The sequence below is a fragment of the Scomber scombrus genome, chromosome 14, assembly GCF_963691925.1.
Source record: "Scomber scombrus chromosome 14, fScoSco1.1, whole genome shotgun sequence".
In the NCBI taxonomy this organism is placed as follows: Eukaryota; Metazoa; Chordata; class Actinopteri; order Scombriformes; family Scombridae; genus Scomber; species Scomber scombrus.
In genome coordinates this window covers 25,675,325-25,696,885 of record NC_084983.1, presented here as the reverse complement: position 1 = coordinate 25,696,885, position 21,561 = coordinate 25,675,325, and the positions used below count along the sequence as shown (strand labels likewise).

The 21,561-nt window shown below is 44.5% G+C and overlaps 2 protein-coding genes across 3 annotated transcripts; one reads left to right on the top strand and one right to left on the bottom strand.

The window, feature by feature from the left end:
• Positions 1–211: 211 nt before the first annotated feature.
• septin4a (septin 4a) lies at positions 212–5,628 on the top strand. 2 transcript variants are annotated; one of them, XM_062433853.1, is made up of 12 exons: positions 212–342; positions 1,463–1,852; positions 2,188–2,284; positions 3,097–3,183; positions 3,384–3,507; positions 3,605–3,739; positions 3,841–3,958; positions 4,136–4,237; positions 4,337–4,433; positions 4,668–4,830; positions 4,997–5,099; positions 5,190–5,628. In XM_062433853.1, the coding sequence occupies exons 2-12, from the start codon at positions 1,514–1,516 to the stop codon at positions 5,259–5,261; spliced, it is 1,437 nt and encodes a 478-aa protein (XP_062289837.1). In that variant the 5' UTR covers positions 212–342; positions 1,463–1,513; the 3' UTR covers positions 5,262–5,628. The 2 variants fall into 2 exon arrangements, with proteins under 2 accessions (XP_062289837.1, XP_062289838.1); XM_062433854.1 differs by having other exon boundaries at positions 222–342; positions 1,484–1,852.
• A 53-nt stretch (positions 5,629–5,681) lies between these two features.
• On the bottom strand, positions 5,682–20,939 carry mntb (MAX network transcriptional repressor b). Its single transcript, XM_062433852.1, has 6 exons — positions 20,648–20,939; positions 16,845–17,475; positions 16,709–16,750; positions 16,262–16,373; positions 10,355–10,547; positions 5,682–10,204 (listed from the first exon to the last, which is right to left on the bottom strand). Exons 1-6 carry the CDS (start codon positions 20,718–20,720, stop codon positions 9,387–9,389), a joined length of 1,869 nt encoding a protein of 622 aa, XP_062289836.1. The 5' UTR covers positions 20,721–20,939; the 3' UTR covers positions 5,682–9,386.
• Positions 20,940–21,561: the final 622 nt, after the last annotated feature.

Sequence of the window (21,561 nt, the reverse complement as noted above, 5' to 3'; positions counted from 1 at the left end):
CCAAACAATTATCAACAAGTATGGACCAATAAACTTGCAACACTCTCCTCCTCTCTCTTCCACGTCAGAGCAGCAAGTCTGAGTTCACTGCATCCAGAGCTCAGTCGAATGCACTGATCCACACACACACACACACACATACACACACACACACACATACATGCGCACGCACATACACTGTATGCCTCATCACGTTTTATTAGTTCTCATATCATTTGGTGTTTCTGCATCACTAACATTGTAGTTAATCCTTTTTCTGCCTCTGATCTGGGGTTTAAGAAGCCTGCTGCCGCTTCATGGAGCACATGTCCTCTCCGGTCAGGTTCCACGGCAATAGAAAAGGTATGTTTACACACGGAGAAACCTGCATTTTTACACAACTCTGTTACTTGACTGATTTATTGATATTTTAGATAGTCTCTACAGCATAGATTGCTCAGCCATTGGAGCAACTACCATAACAGGTTATAATATTCCTACAGAAGTTAATATTTGTGAAAGGTGCTTGTATTCGTTACATCCTCTGTGGCGTATTTTACTGTATTTTCTATCACCTCACTACTGTTAGACCCATTCTAGTGTGTGAGTTGTGTGTGACCTATACATGTTGAAGTTTATGTAATACTGCGGTAGTACACCGTACCCTTTTTTTTCAAGAAATTGAATTTATAGTGTTGCTTTTATCAATTTTTTAAACTAATTCTACTATATGCTATCATCTCTGCCCAAAAAAGCTGCAACTTTGTCAGAAAAGGAGGTAGGACAAGTTTGTAGAATAGTCTTAAATGATTGTGTTTGTAGCTTGTGTGTTAATGTATGTGTGTGTGTGTGTATGTTTGAGTTAAATCTCTAACCCCCACTCTGTCAGAGCATTAGAAGCTGGGTTAAGCCCGCTGCAAAGCTCTGTGGGTAATGAGAGCTGACAGGTAGAGGGACGCCAGATGAATCTTGATCAGGCCAGCCGCAGTGTGGGTTGTGTTTTCATCTGCTGTTGACCAGGTCAACAGGAGGATGTGAGCACAGTGTGAGACCAGAGAAATGTACATCTATTGTTAGAGACATGTGGAGGCTTGTATGTCCTAGCTGCTCAGGCTGTAGCCAGTAGCGTCACTTCAGGGGGAAATTACTCAAAAGTAGCACTAGCCAAATGCTGGTAAAATATCCAAGTGGCTTATAAATATGCTTCACTCACTAGCCAAAAAAAACAATGGTAATCTATTGGCTGGTAAAATTTGAACATTCAGCAGCCATTTGACTGGTGTTCAAAAAAGTTCATCTTGAAATCTGTCTGTGAGGTGACCAAGGTAGGCGGGGACAAAAGAAAGACTCATATAACCCTGGCAAATATTTTCATTTACTAGCTTTGTGTACATGAGCTTCAAGCACTTTAATCTAATTACATTTTGGAGACTATTAATAGTCCATATAAAGCCATGTATAGCTCTACTTCCTCCTGTTCCAGTTGTCCACTCTGTCCATTCAGGATGAGGAGGACACACAGTTTCCCTATGCCATGAGAGACCTGCCTCCCACCTCACAGCCTGGCGAACATCAACACACAACAGGCCACCAGGTGCCAGACTATGGTGAGGCAGAGCGGACTGGGTCAGCAACCAACGGGAGACTCCCCAGCCTTCCTGGGACTCCCAGGCTGCCCCGTCCCATACCCTGCAACCCCACAGGCTCTATGACGGCCCCCCACAGACCATTTCACATGGGACCGGACTCAGTGTTTCAGCCGTTGCCTGTGAGGAGGCAGCTTATGTCTCAGAGCTCTGTGGACTGTCCGCTCAGCCCGGCCTCCCGTCCACGCAGCCCATGGGGACGCTTTGACCCCTACGACTCTCCAGAGGTGTGTTTTTTTTTGCCACCTGTGTGTGTGTGTGTACATCTATGTGTTATTGTCTGTTTTTGTAATGTAGTTCATTAAGAGTGTTTTGAGATTGAAAAGACGGTTGTAGATATTCTATAAGGAGAATAAAAATATAATTTCAAGAAGGAAAACAATTAAAAAAGATATCCATGAGCTTAATTGAACGACCAGTGTAAATCAACCGATCAGTCATAATAATATTATTTCATAGCTTTGTATTGAAATCTCCCAGTATTTACTGATATTTGAACAAATCATTTGATTCTCAACATGCTAGCATACTTAAATGTTATGCTTGTGTATTCTTTCTGCAGGATCAGGACAAGGAATATGTGGGTTTTGCTACATTACCCAATCAGGTTCACAGAAAAACAGTGAAGAAAGGTTTCACATTTACACTTATGGTGGCAGGTGAGTTGTTCTTTATGTGTGCTAACTGTAATATCTTCTCAGGCTTGAATGAAGCTGTCATAATGGTTGGATATATAAAAACTTCCCTCCTAAAAGGGAGATGTTACACAACAATCACGTCATATACAAACATTGAGAAAAGTTTCAGCGAACCTAATTTGGTCAATATATTCATCAATGCCTATAAGACTAAAGACAACATACAGCTTGTATCACAAGGTGTTCTCCACTGTTCAAGTCGACCAGAAATAGGAGAGCGAGTCGGGGCCTGGAGATATCTGAGGATGACTGAAACGATATGTGGGACAGCCAGGCTCGAACAACCAACTCAAGATCCTATCGACAGTTCTGCTGAAGAGTATTTTGTGACTCATTTATACAGCAGGGCTTTCAAGGATTATTGTAGGAGGCAGTGTGGTTGAATAAATGGAATACCATTTTCATATATTTTGAGCTTGCCCTTTAATTCATTCATATTGGCAACACATTGCTAAAGAAATAAGGATAGAATAGTTGATAGCTCTTTTGTCACATTATACCTGAGCAAAACCCTGGACACACCCATGGCCCCAATGAATATCTCAATAAAGTACTTTTGGATGTGAGCACGAAAGTCCCACAGATGAAAATCAATAAAAAAAGAAAGTTTCAACCAATAACATCAGAGTGGATTTCGATAGACTGACACAGAAATGTCGTCATCTGTGCAGATTAATGCCATTACTGCTCTATGACTGAATAGGATTGAATGGGATATTTGACCCATGCTGTTTCAGGTATCAGGGTTATAGCATCTCTCTTTCTCTGTGCAGGAGAGTCTGGCCTTGGTAAATCCACACTGATCAACAGTCTGTTTCTCACAGACCTATATAAAGACCGAAAGGTTCCTAATGCAGAAGGTGAGATCACTTCTGTTCTATTTGTACTGTTGTAGCTGGAAGCAGACTATGGAGAGGTCTGGTCTCTCTGTAGAAATCAGTTACATGAGCTTTCATTTCAATCCTCGATGCCGCTGCTACTTTCTGACCTTAAAGTGTGTGAATGTGTTTTCTTGTACGTATCTATTCTGTGCACACTGTTCATTTGTATGTGTCTGCAGAACGGATCAACCAGACGATAGACATCATCAAACACGACATTGGCATTGAAGAGAAAGGAATCAAATTGAGGCTCACCATCATAGACACGCCAGGGTTCGGAGATGCTGTCAACAACACAGAAAGGTGAGGTCATCAACATGCGACTGCAGTGTAGTTTTACTCCACACACATGTTCAAAGCATCATGATCACACTCCTGTGTTTTTATGTGTATGCATCAGCTGGAAGCCAATAGAAGACTACGTCGACCAGCAGTTTGAACAGTACTTCAGAGATGAGAGTGGGTTGAACAGAAGAAACATTCAGGATAACAGAGTCCACTGCTGCCTGTACTTCATCTCTCCATACGGCCACGGGTACGATGAAGCTAAACTAATAAAACAGTGCGGCAATGGTCACACCTAAAGTGGTTCAAGTATCATATTTTTGTACATGCATGTGCGTTTTCTCCCGTCAGTCTTCGACCTCTGGATGTGGAGTGTATGAAGGCCTTGCATGAAAAAGTCAACATAGTTCCTGTTTTGGCAAAAGCTGATAGTCTGACACACGCAGAGGTCTGCAGGAAGAAGATGAAGGTATGAGATGGTAGTTTTGGACTTTGAATGGCACCTCAGACTCTCCATCTATGGATTCTTCAGAGTTAGTTTAAGGACCTATGGATCTCTGTAAAGAAAGTTTCATGTTTTCACTTAATCTCTCTTTGTGACTTTCTCTCAAACATATTATCGTGTCAATATGTTCATGTTCTTCAGATCCAAGAGGATATCAAGGAGTTCGGGATCAACATCTACCAGTTTCCTGACTGTGATTCCGATGAGGACGAAGACTATAAGAAACAGGACCAGATACTAAAGGTTCTTCAGTTGACTCGCCAGTTTCATCTGTCATGGCTGAAATGTGTCATCTCATCCAATTTAGGACTGACAGTTTATTGTTGTTGCTTTTCTCTGCAGGACAGCATCCCGTTCGCAGTAATTGGGAGTAACGTTCAGGTGGAGAGAGAAGGTCGCAAGTTCAGGGGTCGTGTCTACCCCTGGGGAGTGGTAGAAGGTATTACACACAAACACACTCTCAGTCCAAGTTTTAGGTAGCTAATACTTTGAATTCAGCAATTTTGGCAGATATTTGTGGTACATTTATTTATAAATAATCCAAATAAGTTTACGACTATACTCTATACATTTTGTCTCAGTTTCACACATCGCTGTTGCTCTTTTCCATAACAACCAAAAACAAAAAAAAATCCACGTGTGACCCAGTAGCTTGTTGTCGTTACATGTCCAGTGGAGAACCCCGCTCACTCCGACTTCCTGCTGCTGAGGAACATGCTGGTGAGGACCCACATGCAGGATCTGAAGGACGTGACGCGGGAGACACACTACGAAAACTACAGAGCCCATTGCATCCAGAACATGACACGCATGGTGGTGCAGGAGCGGAAACGCAGGTGAGTCAGGATGCAAACAAGGAATGATTGATTAGTTGGTTGAAGTCATTCTTTTTTGTCATTTAGTTCCTTATTTGTTAGCACAGTTGCAGCATGTACACACTGATGTCACATGTTCAGTTTGTTTTCTTGTTCGTGTGCCTGTATTTATGATTCTGGGTTTTAGTTTGCGTGAGAAGCACCGCGAGGAGAGCGAGACCGATATTCCTTTACCGCTGGCCGTCGTCGACACCGAGAAGGAACGACTCATCTTCGAGAAAGACGAACAGGTGCGTCTCTGCTTCTCCGAGGTCATCCATTCATTCATTGAATCAGTTACAGAGGTATTTTTGCTTTACTTCATTTCTTCCTCTCTGCAGCTGAAGAGGATGCAGGAGGTGCTGGAGAGGATTCAGGAGCAGATGCAGAACAGCCAGAGAGAAGGCTGCTGATTGTCCCCTAATTCCCTGAGAGAGGAGATAAAACAGGAACACCTGATGCTCAGAGGAGATGGAGGATCGCTCACTGCCTCTGAACACTGAACCACAACCGCTTAACTGTTTGATTGATTATTGTGCTGCAGGAGGGATCCTAGATGAGAATCCATGTTTAATGGTGTTTGCCATCTAGAGGCAGTAGTAGTGACGTCGACCGTTGGGGTTTTAAATCTGTAAAATACATTTTTCATTACTTGTGAGTCAAGTTTTGTGTTTTTGTCCTTTTTTTTGTATTTTTCATCTTTTGTTCTGACATTAATTTGTTGTTTTGTAAGAATGATAAAGTCTAAAAACATCAATAAAAAAAAGCTTTCAAACTGCATCCAAACATACGTCAATCCATTAAACACAGGAGGAGTAAGATGTGTTGTAAATGTAATAAGATTTATTATTTCATCAGCATAATTCTTCATCATTAATATTTTTATCTATTATCATTGTTATCTTAAACAGTGGACAGTTAGATCTAAAAGGCAGCCCAAAGTGTACAGGCGATATATAACTTAAAACTTTCTCCATAGGGAAAACATGTTTTATATATTCATATATAATATCAATGTAGCATGAGGTCCAAGAGCCTGCCCACGTTATACAGTATTGTACATGGTCCCAAAAAGAAACATAAAAACAAAAACCTTGAAACAAAAGAACCTAAACAGCAATCTACATGCAAAACAACCAAAAAGAAACAAGCATTTAAAATTTGTAGATACATACACTCATATGCCAAAACGTGCATACGATCACAGATTTACAAAACTTTCATACGTACATACAAATATTACAAAAACTCAATTTGAATATTAGACATTATTATGTTATCGAGAAAAGAGCAAAATCTTTTTTTTTCTTGTTTTTTTTTTCACTTTTTCCACCCCATGTCTCAGTCCGTCTGGGAAAATGGAAAAAACTTAACATAAAAGAAAAAGAAAAACAAACAATGACAGTAAATCTTTTGTCTCTTCCATTCGCTCCATGCGTACGTGTTCTGCCAAAGTTGTCACAGTGTTCAGGAAAACTGAGTGTAGGCACACACGATAGCACCCAAACAGACTCATACCATAAATCACCTCTGTGTAAAAAAGTAGCTTGCATACACACACACACACACACACACAAACACACGGGCGCGCACACACTCGATCATGCACAGGGCAAACTGCATAACCAAAAAACAGAGCCATGCTACGGGTACAGTAGGATTAACTATAGTACAGAATATAAAACATATTGAATACAGTCACATATACAGACATGACGTACAGAAAACAGCAGAGGACGCGGGGAGCAGATTCACACAACACTGAGTACATACACTGATGGGAGTCCACAGACTTTATAGTCGTGTGACATGTATAGGCTGGCAAGAAGGCTGTGGAGCCATGATAAACACACAATAACATACACACACACACACACAGACATACAGAGAAAAAAAGACGCACACACACACACAAAGAGAAGTGGGTGTCACAACACATTTTCCATTTTTGAAATGTAAATATAAATTCATTTTGTGGTCTGGAAGAGAGGATTTTTGCTTCATTGTCACAACGAACAAATCAACAATCAAATGCTAAGAGATGGTAGGTTTAAACTAATGATTGACCAGGCTATTAAACCATTGTTGTGCTGGATCCAAACTTTTTTAAAGATCTTTAACTGAGAAAACAATAGTTTGACAAATACAAATCTTAAGTCACGGTCAACTTGCTGGCTTTTAAATAAGAGTTTTCAAACACTTCTTATGAGATTCTTCAGAGGTTAGAGTTTCTCAAATCACTTAAGTTCCACATTTCTTAAATTAGGACTTTTTTTTTTTTTTTGTCAAACTACTATTTCAGGTCAAGAATGAACTTTTACACTCAATTTCCGAATGTTAAAAAGCACAGGAAGTTTGTGTTGTGCCCCCAAGTGTTGTGTGTGAGTAACATCAGTATGAGGTCTGGGATGAGGCAGCAGAGGGAGCTGTTGCATTAGAGTGAAGAGGATGAAAACTTGTATTGCCCCTACGGTGAGTTAGTAAAGGTAACGTCACATATAGAGGAAACCTGCCACTGAATGTTTTGAGAGAACTTACTAATGGGTATAAAAGCCAATGAAATGCACAAGAAAACAGCGGTTTAGGAATGACCCAACAATTAACCGCAAAGTCTTGTGAGGAATTCGCTGAAGTCAAATTACAAATCTGTAGGTGTGTGAATAATTTAGGAGTTTTCACAGTGAAACCAGCTTGTGGGATCTCGCCCATAACTCAGTGCTGTGAGTGCAGAGCAAGAATCAAATTAATCCTAGACAGTAAAAGAAGAGCCTTAAACAGAGCTGACACTACTGCTGAGCCAACATTGCACTGTGGGACAGATTATAATTTTAAAACTGGAGTCCAACCCTTAACTTTTATGGAACTGTTTTCAGGCTTTTCTTACTGCTGTACTTGAACTTGTTGCTCTTCTCTTAAATTAATAATCTGTGGTTCCTCTACGAGGAAATCCAATGTGTGTCAAATGACCGACAGGCAAAGTCCAAGTTGTCTGTATAGATGTGACATCAGATGCTGCAGTATGTTCGGAAAATCAAGTAATCATTAAACCACCAAAGTGATTACGTGTTTAGGGCTGCAAGTAGGTTTCGTCCCAATTCTTCCTCTTAAACCCTGCCGCTCATTTCCAGAGTCGCTCTGTGTTTGAAACAGAAACAGAAAACCACAAGAGGCAGAGGATAAATGACTCCAGTAACTCCAGTATTGAACGGGACACCTGAGACTTGCACACATCATCAGGAGCTGACGGCACATATAAAAGACGACACGTCTGTAATTTGGTCTCGTTTAACTGTAGATCGGACCCTGTTTTAATCTTGTGCTGCCATCTACTGTTCATTCATTTTCTTAATCTACTTGCAAGGTGTACTGGGTAAGCTGTTGGTGAGTGCAGTGGTGAGTAATTGTTTGGAGAAAGATGGAAAGAGGGCTAAACAGTCACTTAAAGGACCAGTGTGTAGAGTTCAGGGGCATCTACAGGTAATATACCCCTCCCCTATCCCTTCCCTTCACTTACAAGCGTGTTGGGGAACCTACAGTGGCCACAAAAAACATGAAAAGCCCTCTCTAGTTTGGTTAGTCCATTCTGGGCTATTGTAGAAACATGGCGGAGCAACATGGCGGCCTCTGTGGAAGAGGACCCGCTTCCTGTGTAGCTATGAAAGACTCATTCTAAAGGTAACGAAAGCACAACGATTCTTAGCTTACTTTACACTAATGAAAACATACTTGAATATCATTTTCCATTTTCTGTCAATACATCTTTCAAAATCTTACACACTGGTCCTTTAATGGAGCAACGTGGGAAAAATGGGAAAAGCAGTTTTGTGGATCTTAAAATGTTCCCGACAACAAGAAGTGCAGAACTGTGTCGGGAAGCCATGATGGTATTTTTCTGACTATGATGTCATCAAAGTGTAACTGATATGAGAGACTAAATCGCATCTGTGACATTATTCCACCACATGACATCATGATTATGTGAATACAAAACGGGCATCACCACGGCAACAGCCTAATGACAAACAATACTCTCTCCCTCTCTCTCTGTCTCGTGCGCTTTCCCTCAATGAGTGAGTGAATAGTTAAGGTAAATCCTTGATGCCTGAGTGTGAACTGAGCTTATTATGTTAGTGCTTCTGGTTGTACGGGTACAGGAAGGAAGGAAGAAAGAGAGGAAGGAAGGAAGGAAGGAAGGAAGGAAGGAAGGAAGGAAGGAAGGAAGGAAGGAAGAGAGGAAGGAAAAACAGAGTTCCTGTTTTTGCAGCGGGGGACGAATGTCACAGTCTTATTTTCACAAACAATGGCCTGATCCTCTGACTCTGCTAAAGTGTTATTGTTCAGAAACAGGTTAACGAACAGAGCTGCGACCTACATATCCCTGGAGATATTGATCACACGTATCTTTCAGAGCTTTTGATTATTGATAGGAGTGTGAAAACTGATCCAGACGTTTTCCTGGGCGGGCGCTGGATATTTTTCTTCTTCTCCTGTCTGCCATTTGTCAGTCCATCCCACCTACGTTTCTGTTTTTCATTCTTTCAGGCCAGTTTGAGTGTGCTGACGGGGAAGGTTGGGACTGTAACCATGGTGACGGGGTTAAGGACGGCAGCCTGCCCAACCAGTTGGGGATGGGGGGCCAGGACTGCTGTGGGCTTCCCTAGCGAAGAGCTCCCCTGGCTCACCATGCCTGCGCCGTTCATCTGGGCTCCATTAGTGTTAGCTTGAGGATTGGCCTGGACGTGGGGGTGGTGGGGGAAGGTGTGGGTGATGTGGCCCATCATGGTCGGCTGGGAGACTGAGACAGACACTCCCTGGGGGTAGAGGGGGAGGTGGGATGGCAGGGGCGTTGCCAGGTGAGCCACCGGGTGGACGGTTATGTGTCCGATGGGCTGGGCGGTAATCGACTGGTGATTGACGGTGGCAGCCGAAGCCACCGCGATTTGTTGAGGGGTGGAGGAGATGGGGCCCGGTGACGGGGCGATGTGTGTTAGGTGCTTGTGGTTGGCTGCTGGCAGGGCGTGGTTGACAGCCTGGATGACTGAAGGGTGGGAGACAGTGGCATGAGCGATGACGGTGGGCTGCACCTGCACAGTCGGGGTCTGAATGGCATGAGCTGGCGGCCCCGGGGGCAGACCTGGGGCTAGTGCTGGGGCGATGGGTTGAGGGAGAGGAAGAGCACAGGGGGAGGGCGTGGCCAGGACTCCAGCGAGAGGCATGGTGGCGTGTTGTATCGACAGAGGAGAGGTGATTAGCTGCTGGGTTTGTAAGATGGTGGTTGCTGGTTTGGGGAGGGACGTGGGAGCAGGAGGAGCGGGGACGTCCTCGTCAATGTCCTGCTCAAAGTTGTCTTCACCCTCTGTAGGTCAAAAAGGAAACAGTCATCATGATAAGATCCAAGAAACAATACCATCTGTAAGTTAAAATGGATCAACCACTATTTTCTCCCCCACATTGTATTTCTTATAATTAGTTAAGTATGCGAGTAAGAGGTTAAAGTGCTGTGTACCTGAGGCAGTTGACGTGGAGGCCTGGTCATCCTCTGGCTGGATGGTCTGTCGGAGGACTCTGTCGATCTCCATGACGTCCATGCACTGGCTGAGCTCGTTCTTCAGCTCGGCCAGCCGCTGCTGCGTGGCGATCTTCTCTCTGGCCAAACGCTCCATCTCGTGCTCAAACTCCTTCTCCTTACGCTTTAGAGTCTTTAGGGTGACAAACACAACACAGCAGATAAGAATAGACAATCATGGTAGAATTTAGAGCTGACACAATTCATTGATTAGTCGATTGTCTAAGTACTTTTTTCACTGATTTCAGCTTCTCAGACTTAACCATTTGATGCTTTTGTGTGTCATATATGATAATTAACTGAATATTGTGGAGCTTTTGGACATGAGGTTGAATAAAACAACATTCTTCATTATGTTAAGTTAGGTTTTGGGAAAATGTGAAGGCCATTTTTCACTTCTTCTGATATTTTTACTAACAGAATTAACGACAGTATGAGGTTAACACGTATACTGTTAATTCTCAAACATACAAATACAATATAAGTGGGTTTCAACACTAACAGCCATGTCATACATAACCACTGTGTTGCTCTGAGTTTCTCTGTTGAACACAAAAACAGCCACTTGATTAATTCTGGCTGATTGGATTTGTTAAGCTGCCGTTAAATAAGCTCAACACTTCCTGCAGCAGTTTTCAGTAAAAGCCTTTGAGGAAGGTGAAGAGGTGGCGCCTCCTGAAATCCTGGAAATGTTTTGATATAAAACAGATGGAGGAAGTGTTGGAGGTTGTGTTAAGAGCAGTGACGGCTAATTAACATGGCAAACAGGGTCAGATCATAAAAACACAGAAACTTATAAAAACAGAGGAAACGGACGTAAAGGCCGTGCTCTGTCTGGTGAATAAAGACTCCACCTTAGAGTTTATAATACACACTGACCGGCTAAAGAATAATCTTTACAGTTTTCTACAGTTTTAAGAACTGGCACGGCAACAGAAAAAGGAAATGTGATCAACTGCTTCCTCTGTGCAGTTTTGGCCACAATTCTCCCGGGTTGCATAATCTTGGAAATTCTCCTCACTATCCCAGTTTCATACACCAGCATGGATGCATGCATGCCAATGAAAGCATGTTCAAGTGCTTTGCTCTGCATTATCTACTTAGGCTCCTCCTGTTTCCTGAGTATCACGCTTGTTTTTCAAAAAGAACGAGGTCAGAGCGGGAGTAAATGTCCTGCCGTCTCCTGTTTCCACCAATCACACGAGTTCAACATCATCCAAACAACTGTGACGTCACTGGATTACCACAGACTGAACATGACAGTCAGGTCTGACTGAATGGAAGTATAAAGGCCCATCGCAGCACTGTCATGCCGCTGTCTGCAGATTTACAAATGAAATGGAGGAAATAAAAAAAAACAGCAGGAGACACAAAATGAAATAAAACTTGAATGAAAGATTTAGAAAGACAGAGCAAAGCTTTCCCGGCCCCACCACTCCGTCTCTGTGACCCAGTTTCTGTGTGGGTCAGCTGACGCATGAACACCAAACAGTACGACAGGCTAAGGACATTAACGCAGATTACTAAGGGAGGAATAGGGGAGGTGGACGGAGGGGGAGCAAGGGGGAGGGGGGTGCACAGGGGGAAAATGTGTTAGTTAAAGAACAGAGGCTGGAGAGGCTGGAGAGGCTGGAGAGGCGGGGGAGGAGGGAGCAAAGGGATTGTGCTGGTAAGAAGCAGAAGCAGCGTTTGCTCTGTGCAGCTAGTTAATGTCATAAAATTACTATAAACTAAACATCCAGCTGACTTGTTGAATAGTTGATATAAATTCTGGCAGAAAACAGAGTCTCCTGACCTACTGGTGCAACAAACAGAGGGAGAAAAGGAGGATGGGCGAAAAAAAGTAGAGAAAATGAAAGCTGTTTACTCTATGCGGGCATGTGACGGCTGCACACGCAAGCCCACTTTCCTCACCGCACCCGGCCAAACTCACAGCTGTCTTTGCAACTACCAGCTAGACCAAAACCAGACCCGGTGACCAGCTCAGCATCTCTCATCCGACACATGAATCGTTTCATGCAGCCTTTTTCCACTTTTAAGAAGTGATGAGTGAATAAGAGCAGTTTTACAGACTTTACAGCTCAAGACGTTGTGTTATTTCCAAAAATGAGGTCTTAATGGTCTGAACATTTGACACCAGAGTGAAAGTATAATGCTGGTTTTGTGTTAACAGACAAAACACTTCTGACACACTAAAGACTTTTAAATTGTGGTTGTCTGCAGAGGGACAACGACAGCTTCTATGCACATGTGCATCCATGAACATCATTTCAAGGTCCTCCCATACAAACCTAGACACCATTAGTCCTGCAGCGAATCACCAAGGAAACAGCTGCCACCCATAGCCGTTTCCCTGGCAACCTCATCCGCCAGGATTTGGCTGCTTGAACAGCAGTTTGTAAAAGAACATAAGGAGCTCTCTAATTGGGTGAAGTGTTGGGGCAATTACATATAAGGAGTGATGTGACTGGACGTTTTCCAGTCAGGTGCTTTAGCTCACTCACAGCCCCCTCCTCCCGCTCCTCCCGCTCCTCCCCCTCCCTCCTCTACACTTGCATCCCACACTCCCCCATCCATCACTCCCTTAACACCCCTCTCCCCGTTTACACCCCCTTGTCTCTTTTATCCTTCCTCTTTCAACACGTTCTCCCAAATTAAAAAAAAGGTGAAAATGACTCAAGTGTGATGATATTTGGCTGAACAGGTGTCTTTGCCTTAATCACAGACGTGTCTGTGTGGACGTGTGGTCTTAAGATAGTTGATACGAAGACGAGGCCAAAAAAAATTTCAACAGGAGCAAATGGAAGCGCCTGAAGTCACATCACTGCTCCATCATTCACAACCATTGACAGATAGACCAATACAGGCTGAATTTGATTAGTTTACATCACACACATGCATGCACACACACACACAGAATAACATGGACGATGGACTGGCTACAGCGCCCTGGCCACCTGCTGCCTGTTGCCATGGTTACCAAGTGTTCTAAAGGCTTTAGACAGCGGGGCGACACGGGGCGAGACAGACAGAGACGAAGAGAAGAAAAGATTGAGGCAGACAGAGGTTGTAAGACAAAGACAATCTGAGATACAGCTGTTACAGATCTGCACAAATGTGTTTGTTATAAAGCTGCTGCACATGCTCAGAGAGCACGCTCCGTTAGTGCACCCTGTACCTGTCACTGTCTCTCTCTGCAACCTAGATGTGCAGAGCGGACGAGCAGCGGTGACGTCACCAGGCTTGCGCTAGCCATGTGCTCAAATCTCACATGGCTCAGAGAGAGAGAGAGCGGGAGAGAGCGGGAGAGAGGCAGATTTACAGGTTTACATGAGGAGAGGTGGCGAGAGAGAGGGGGGAAAAAACAGGGGGTGAGACACTCACTCGTCTACAATAAAACCTACGATTTTATTATAGATTAGAGGAGAATGTTCTCTCTCTCTCTCTCTCTCTCTCTCTCTCTCTCTCTCTCTCTCTCTCTCCCTCTCTCTCTCCCTCTCCTTCTCCCTCTCCCCTCTCTCTCTCCCTCTCTCTCTCCCTCTCTCTCTCTCTCTCCCTCTCTCTCCCTCTCTCTCTCCCTCTCTCTCTCTCCCTCTCTCTCCCTCCCTCTCTCTCTCTCTCTCTCTCCCTCTCTCTCTCCCTCTCTCTCTCCCCCTCTCTCTCTCTCTCTCTCTCTCTATCTCTCTCTCTGCTGCAGCCGGACCAGAATACAGCTGCACGTGTGCTGACAAAAAATAGAAAAAGAGATCATATTTCTCCCATTTTAGCTTTGCTGCATTGGCTCCCTGTAAAAACCAGAATTGACACTAAAATCCTAAAATCCTTCACCTCACTCACAAAGCCCTAAATGGTCAGACAGCATCATATCTTAAAGAGCTCATAGTATTACCCCACTAGAACACTGCGCTCCCAGAACAAACGGTTACTTGTGGTTCGCAGAGTCTCCAAAACTAGAACAGGAGGCGTTCAGCTATCAGACTCAGCCTGCGGAACCATCTCCCAGTTTGGGTCCGGGGGGGCAGACACCCTCTCTGTGTTTAAGAATAGGGGGAAAACTTTCCTTTTTGACAAAGCTTTTAGTTAGAGTCGGCCCAGGCTTGCCTTGGACCAGCTCCTAGTTGTGCTGCTCTAGGCCGAGAGTGCTGGGCACTTCCCATGATGCACTGAGCTCCTCTCTCCTCCTCTACCTCCCCATCTGTACCATTAAGGCATGTTCCTTGTGCTTTCTTGTGTCTCAGGTGTCTGTGGAGCTGTGTCTGTGGACCACCTGCTGCCTGCCTCGTCCTGCTTGACTCCCACTGTTACTACTTATTATAAGTCATATTTCTGTTATTCTCTCTCTCTCTCTCTCTCTCTCTCTCTCTCTCTCTCTCTCTCTCTCTCTCTCTCTCTCTCTCTCTCTCTCTCTCTCTCTCTCTCTCTCTCTCTCTCTCTCTCTCGCTCTCTCGCTCTCTCTCTCTCTCTCTCTCTCTCTCTCTCTCTCTCATGTAGCTGTTCTATCAGTTTATGGTGGGACAGAGCTTGATTGTAGTGTAACTGCAGTAACTGGGGGGAGACATTAATTATATTGCTCATAGGAGGCTTTATCAATTAATGTTTAGTGTGTAGGCCTATAAGAATGAATTACATATGTAACTACATAAATGGAGAGGAATATTGATGAGAATGTGAGAATACAAGTCACCCCCCCTCCTTTCCGAGTCAATGCATCAGTCTGAAGTGCTGACTGTGAAAATCCTGAGTGGGGAACAGACAGAAGTGTGTACTGCAGGCTGTGTGACGACCAGGGCGGCATTTGTTTTGTCTCAGAAGATGAGAAAAATAGTGAAAATGCCTGTAATTAAGAGTCCAAAATCCCCAAAATATTCAATTTAAAATCATATACAACACTAACATTTGACATTTTTGATTAATAAATGATCGATCAGTACAGTGCATTACTTGTATTAAAAACTGGGCTGTGCGGTCTGCCTTTCCTCAAAAGCAGCTTGGCTCAGCCTCTTATTAAAACTATCATCTCCTGTCAAAGACCTCAAAGGCCTCAAATCCCTCTGTGCTGCACTCCCTGAAGAATGGCCCGAGACCTTGCAGCAAGTCTTGTTTTGAATAAGTTCTCCTATCTCACGGCTTGATTTATCTCCCAATTGCTTATTTCACTGAACTCAAACTCATGGAGTCGTTACTCTGCAAAAAAAAAAAAAAAAAGGAACTAGTGAATCTAACTCCAGGCTGTATTTCATCTCTGCTACAGTGCAGAAATCTTCCCTCGTCTACTTCTGTAGACTGAAAACTTCATGCTATGCTGTCCCCTCCCCCACAACCCTCAGCTCCATGGTTCCATATGCAATATCAGTTTCCTACTCTGCTTTAATATGCTACAAGTCTTCCTAAACTAAAGTGTTTTAGTTCTTGGGATAACCAGTTATTTTTCCTTTTCATACTGCATGACGCTAAATGACTAGAGGACGGTGTTACACAACATCACTTCCACAGGATAAGAATCTGAAATGCTTCAAATATAAACTAACACTGAAGAAAAGTAGCCTTTTGCCACTCTCCGCTTTCTTATGAGCTGATTTGGTGAATACTGTATCATTGTCACAAGACACATCCAACACAAAACAGTTTAATGCCCAACAAAACCAGCATTGTGTATCTGCTACACCGGGCCAAAGCCTGCACTGTTCCCAGAGCAGAACCAATCAGTTCAAAACCAGAGAAACAACAATAAGATGAAGAACAAGAAGCAGCCAGTCGACCTTAAATGTAGAGTTAGACCTCACAGATTTCTACAGACTGACAGTGTCACTGTGGTGGGAAAGCTGAGGAACTGTATTGCAACTCTACCTGTATGTAACGCAAGGCGCTGCGGAGAACGCTGAGGTTGGAGGTTTTCTTCTCGTCAACATTTGGAACGTTCTTCTTCAGCGTCTCAAAACACTCTTTGAGGTGCGCTCGCCTGAAGAGTCAGAAACGAGAAAGTCACACTTTGTTGTATGGTTGTCATTACCTAACCGCCTTGGAAAACATTCCTCATTTATTAGTAGAAGTAAACCATGCTGTTGTTATTTAAAGAAACCTCATAACTATGATTTTGCACGCTTGTGAAGGATTTCATGGTTCTCTATAGGCTGAGGAAATGCCATGACCTTTGAGCTTATAAAACTCTTTCATAAAAACACAAAAATGTGTGTGTGGCTGGTCAAGCTAAAGAAACAACAAGCCTGTTTTCTTTAATTCCTGCCCGTTAGCACCAACTGCAAAAATGGAGAAGTTTATATGATAATGACTGACCTGTTCTTCTCCAGTTTGTTATGCACCTCTCTGGTCCCCGCTCTGCAAACACACAACATTAATGATAAACACAAAGAATAAAACACATTTGAACTCTAAAATCAAATTTAACACACACACATAAACATAAACTCACCCTCCAGGTCTTCTCTTTCCCTCCAACCCCCTCAGGTCCTCCATCGTCACTCCGTTAGGCCGCTGCTGAGATGTGGGTGGAGCTTGAGAAATCAGTGCATGTTGAGAGCCAGAGCCATTAGTGCTGATGGAGGTCGGGTACTGAATCTGAACCTGAGGCTGTGGTTGGTTAGGCTTTACACCAACCAGCTGCGGAGTTGTCTCTAACTTCATCTGGGGGGCGCACAACAGGTGGCGCGAGGCTGGCTGCTGCTGCTGCTGCTGAGGCTGCTGCTGCTGAGGCTGTTGCTGTTGCTGTTGCTGTTGCTGCGGAGGGGAGGAGGCGTTTTTGACTGGCGGGGAGCCACAGTGTGTTGTCGCTGCCGCCGCGATCGGCGTTGGGAGCGGAAGGGCTGGGACCGAGGGTGTGGCAGTAACAACTGGGACCATTGGAATGACGGCAATGGGGACCTGAGGGGGCGGGAGAGAGGGCAGCGGAGGGGCAGGAGGGTGGTGCGGCTGTTGACGGTGAGCATCATCACCCCAAGCGACATGGTTGGCTCTGACTGTCAGGGACGAAGAGGCAACAAGCTCCACACGTCTGGACTCTGCCTCCCTGTTGATGAGCTCCTTCTCTTTGCGCTGCTCTTCCTCTGCAGAGAACAAGATGCACAAAAGAAGTTAGAAGTACAGAAGAGAAGGGCGGATGTAACCCGGAGGTGTGATGGGTAAACAGTAGACAACCTGAACCTCAGTTCACATGTAAGAAAACGTCATGATTGAGTATTTCCAGTGGTTAAATTTGCTATTCATGTCCTTAAATGCACGATATGACAACAGTAATACATGACTATGAAGGGTTACTTTCAGAATGCCCATACAGTTTATAAAACATTAATTACTTATAATTTATAATCCAACATCCAAAAAATGATGCAGGTCTTGTTCATCTTTTGTCACTTTGTGTAGTTTATATCTCTGAACACGACAAGGAATGATGTCATCAGGGAATCGGACAGTAGGGAGGGGGGAAATAACCACAGAAATTGTGTCTGTATCTGCTTCCTGACTGGAGAGACCCCCCCTCCGTCTGCACTGTGATTGGACCGTTCCAGCACTGAGCGTGCTTCTACCCCTGGGCTATATCAGCACCGTCTGACCAACAGGAGCTGCCGATTGTCAAGGAGCTACTCACACTGGATGAACCAGAGCTGGCGCCATGACAACATATAAAATAAGTGTTGCAAGTACACTGCAAATGAAAACTAAATGTAAAAATAAATGTAAATTTTTTTTTTTAAATTCACACTGTAAGAGGAGCGTTCCCACGCTGTGCTTGTGATGAGTATGCAGAGGCGCACACACACACACACACACACAACCACATATACACACACTTACATACACATGACACAAGTGAGTAGTTACTGCACAGGCAGACTTAAAGCAATGCGGAAAGCCCTCCGTTACCATAGAAACAGCAACATTAGAAACAGAAGATCCCAGGGATTCCTCAAAGCTGCATGACGCCAACACACATCGCAGCCATCATGACCATTATAGAACAAAACAGAAACACACTACTTGCCAACATGCCCGGCTACGTGTGAAGTAACACTTTGGTCTCCTCTCCAGATGAGACAGCATCGGCCTGGTGACGCAATTTCCTTTCAGCTAGGGCAATAGTTCACCTCTGAGAAGGTCTGCGTGGTTACATACTTTCATCATCACACACATACAAAACTACTGTATGTATCTGAGATCTGACACTGTTAGTTGTGCTGCATTGGAGTTACGATGTTATTGCTCCATTATTGATGCACTCACATCTCTTTTAAGTCCCGCTCTGCAGTGAAAGACAGACAAGTGCATTGTGCTTGGTGTTAAAGGACAGGTTCACCTTTTTTTCAAGTCTGATTTAAAACAAGAGTCAGGTATCCAAATTAACACCCAAACAGGTTTTTCTTGACATAATAGCACCTCCTATTCATACTGGCCATCAGACAATTCCTTCATAAACTTATAAATGACTGTGTGGACACGCTGTGGATTTTGGCCAACATCACAGGAGGAATAATTACAGAGAGGAAAACATCTTTCATGGTGCTCATATGGACACCTGATGCTTGTTTTAAGACAGAGAAAATTGTGAATGTGTCCTTTAAATTGACCTGGATGATCAAGATCTTAGGTCATAGTGCTGTGTATAACATTTCCTTTTTACAATTATAAGCAGTTAGTTGTCCTGTTAACAAGGTTAGTGAAACACAGCTCATTGCTTCAGATGTCTGTTGGATTATTTCATACAAACATTTAATGAATTACCATTAAGGCCTGACTGATAATGGAGTTTAGGGGCCGATACCAATGTATCTGTGGGTGTCCAAAAGTGTCCTTTTAAGAAGCATTACAATGTTTTTTTGTTGCCATTTTAGTCAGGAATTTCTTCTTTTTCCATTTCTTTTTTAAAAGGAAAATTTCAGACTAATAACAACAGTGAAAATAAATATGTGACAAATAGAGACGATACAAACTGGAGTCCACTGAGAGTATTTTTGGCCCTCTGGTGCATCCCTGACTGGTTTTCCAGCTTTGGGACTACAATCCAAACACTCACCATGCTCCAGATTGCCAACTGCACGCAAACGTAAATTACATAACTTTTGCATTGAGTCTGGATTTGGGGGGGGTGGGGACGAGCAAGGCGAGGTTGCCCTACTTCCCCCCCTCTACTCCCTCCTTTCTCCCTCTCTGACCCGCCACTGTCAGTAGGCTGAAGGGGAGGGGCGGGGTGTGTGTGTGCGTGCGTGCGTGTGTGTGTGTCTGAGAGAGAGAAAGAGAGAGAGAGAGAGAGCGAGCAAGGGTGTGCACGTGGTCGTTGTGGGCGGATCCTGGCACGCGGTAGGGCGAGTATGCGGGGGAGGAAGAGGGGGGGTAAGGGGGTTGATTTGTCTGACACGTCATCAGAGGGGAAAAACACAAAAAGCAGCCCCCCCCCTCCAATTGTCTTTCATATTGTTTAGAGATCATTACATTTGATTGACAACTAATCGGTTTCCAATAAATAAGACATGTTATAATGTCGCGCGTGCTGGTATACACACCGAGATCGAGGCGAGCGCGTGAGGTCCCGCCCCGGTGTGTGTCATGAGATAGCTGAGCGATGTCAGGGTATTATGTAAAGAGCAGCCGCTGCTCGCCACCGCCCTGCCGGTGCTCGACGGCTAAAAACTGGGGCAAATCGATCCTGGAGGAGGAGGAGGATGAAAGGAAGGTCTTTTATAACCCAGAGTAAAATAACATTATTAAAATAAGAGTTTTTAAAACATGCATTTGAGCTTTTAGATGCATCTGCTGCAACAACAGAGTGAACTCTCGACTTCATGACAAAAGACACAGAGCATAAATGGACAGGGGCTCCTCTGCTATCTCTTTGACACACACACACACATATTCAGAAACACGCACACACACATGCACGCGCGCCTACGGTGAGTCACTTGAGTGTTGAAATTGTCACACACACACACAGACAAACACCGAGAGCGCGCAAAGTAGTTCAACTTTGCCCGTTTCCGCATTAAAGAGAAGACAAATATGTGCACTAATCAGCCACTCGGAGTCAGTGGATGGTTTGCAGAGTTTAATCTGTTTTTTGGCATCAATCCAGGATGACAAACCTGAAAACTACACATGCTTCCGTCCACTATAGGCGGGTCGGTTGTAAACGCGAGCCAAAGCCAAGTAAGATAGTGACGGGATACGGTTCAATAAAAGCAGCGCCGTGGTCCGGATCAGGCTGCAGCGGTCTGATGTTGAACTCACCACGTGTGATCTGTTGTTGCTGGGCTTGCCATTCCAGATATCTGGCCGCCTCCAAAAGTGTATCGATGCTCATTGCGTGAAAACCCTCACGGCAGGCGACCCGGTGGCCCGGGACGGAAGGAGGAAAAAAAGACCGAGCTGGGGGTAGGTAGAGTCCCGGTAGGAAGCGCGCCGTGTGCAAGAGCCCGCACGCCAGAGCTTTTCTTCCCCTTGCGTTTCTCCTGTAAGAAGAGGGGTGATTTTTAATCCGAGCGATCGGAAAGTAGATCCTCGCATACGTAAAAAAAAAATAAAAAAATAAAAAAAATAGGATTGCAACAAGATGGCGATGAGAGCACGGGAATACACACACAACAAGGCGAGTCGTGTTCTCGTTAAGTCCCGCCCCTCCCGGAGTTCTGCCCCGCCCTGTTACTACGGCCTCTCACAAGCACCGGAGACCGCATCACAGCATGCTACTCCGCGCTGTCACCCCTCGCAACACAACATTTAACTTCCTTTCACGTTACATATATCGTTATCATCGTCACATGAGTTTATAAGCTCCTGGGGGAACACGAGCTGCCGGGGTACCCGCGTTATCTCCGTGCGAGTCGACACGGCGGAGTCCCGTCCGCGCGTGCCGTCGTCCGTGTTTTCCTTCCCGCAGCGCATGAACACCGAGCTGGCGCCCGGTGAGCCAATCAGCGCTCAGAACAACAAGGCATGGTGCTGGTCCACATGGGCACCCGCCCGGCCCGAGCCAGCCTCATTAGCATGGTGAGAGCGTGACTGGCCACCCTGCTGTCTCCGGATCACAGCTGTCAATCACGCGGAGAGGGGCGGGACTTACTGCTGCATGTGGGTGAGAAGAGGCAGCTGAAATGTGCACTATTATTATTATTATTTATTTTTTTAAATTAATATTGTTGTTA

What these genes read in the sequence shown, in the direction of transcription:
- septin4a (XM_062433853.1), top strand. Translation starts at nt 1,514, where the DNA reads ATGAGAGACCTGCCTCCCACCTCACAGCCTGGCGAACATCAACACACA. An exon ending in ATCTCTCCATACGGCCACGG is followed by an intron (nt 3,740 to 3,840) that starts GTACGATGAAGC and finishes TTCTCCCGTCAG; the next exon opens with TCTTCGACCTCTGGATGTGG. An exon ending in AACAGGACCAGATACTAAAG is followed by an intron (nt 4,238 to 4,336) that starts GTTCTTCAGTTG and finishes TTTTCTCTGCAG; the next exon opens with GACAGCATCCCGTTCGCAGT.
- mntb (XM_062433852.1), bottom strand. Translation starts at nt 20,720, where the DNA reads ATGAGCATCGATACACTTTTGGAGGCGGCCAGATATCTGGAATGGCAA. An exon ending in GCGCCTTGCGTTACATACAG is followed by an intron (nt 10,548 to 16,261) that starts GTAGAGTTGCAA and finishes GTCACCCTAAAG; the next exon opens with ACTCTAAAGCGTAAGGAGAA. An exon ending in CTCCACGTCAACTGCCTCAG is followed by an intron (nt 10,205 to 10,354) that starts GTACACAGCACT and finishes TTTGACCTACAG; the next exon opens with AGGGTGAAGACAACTTTGAG.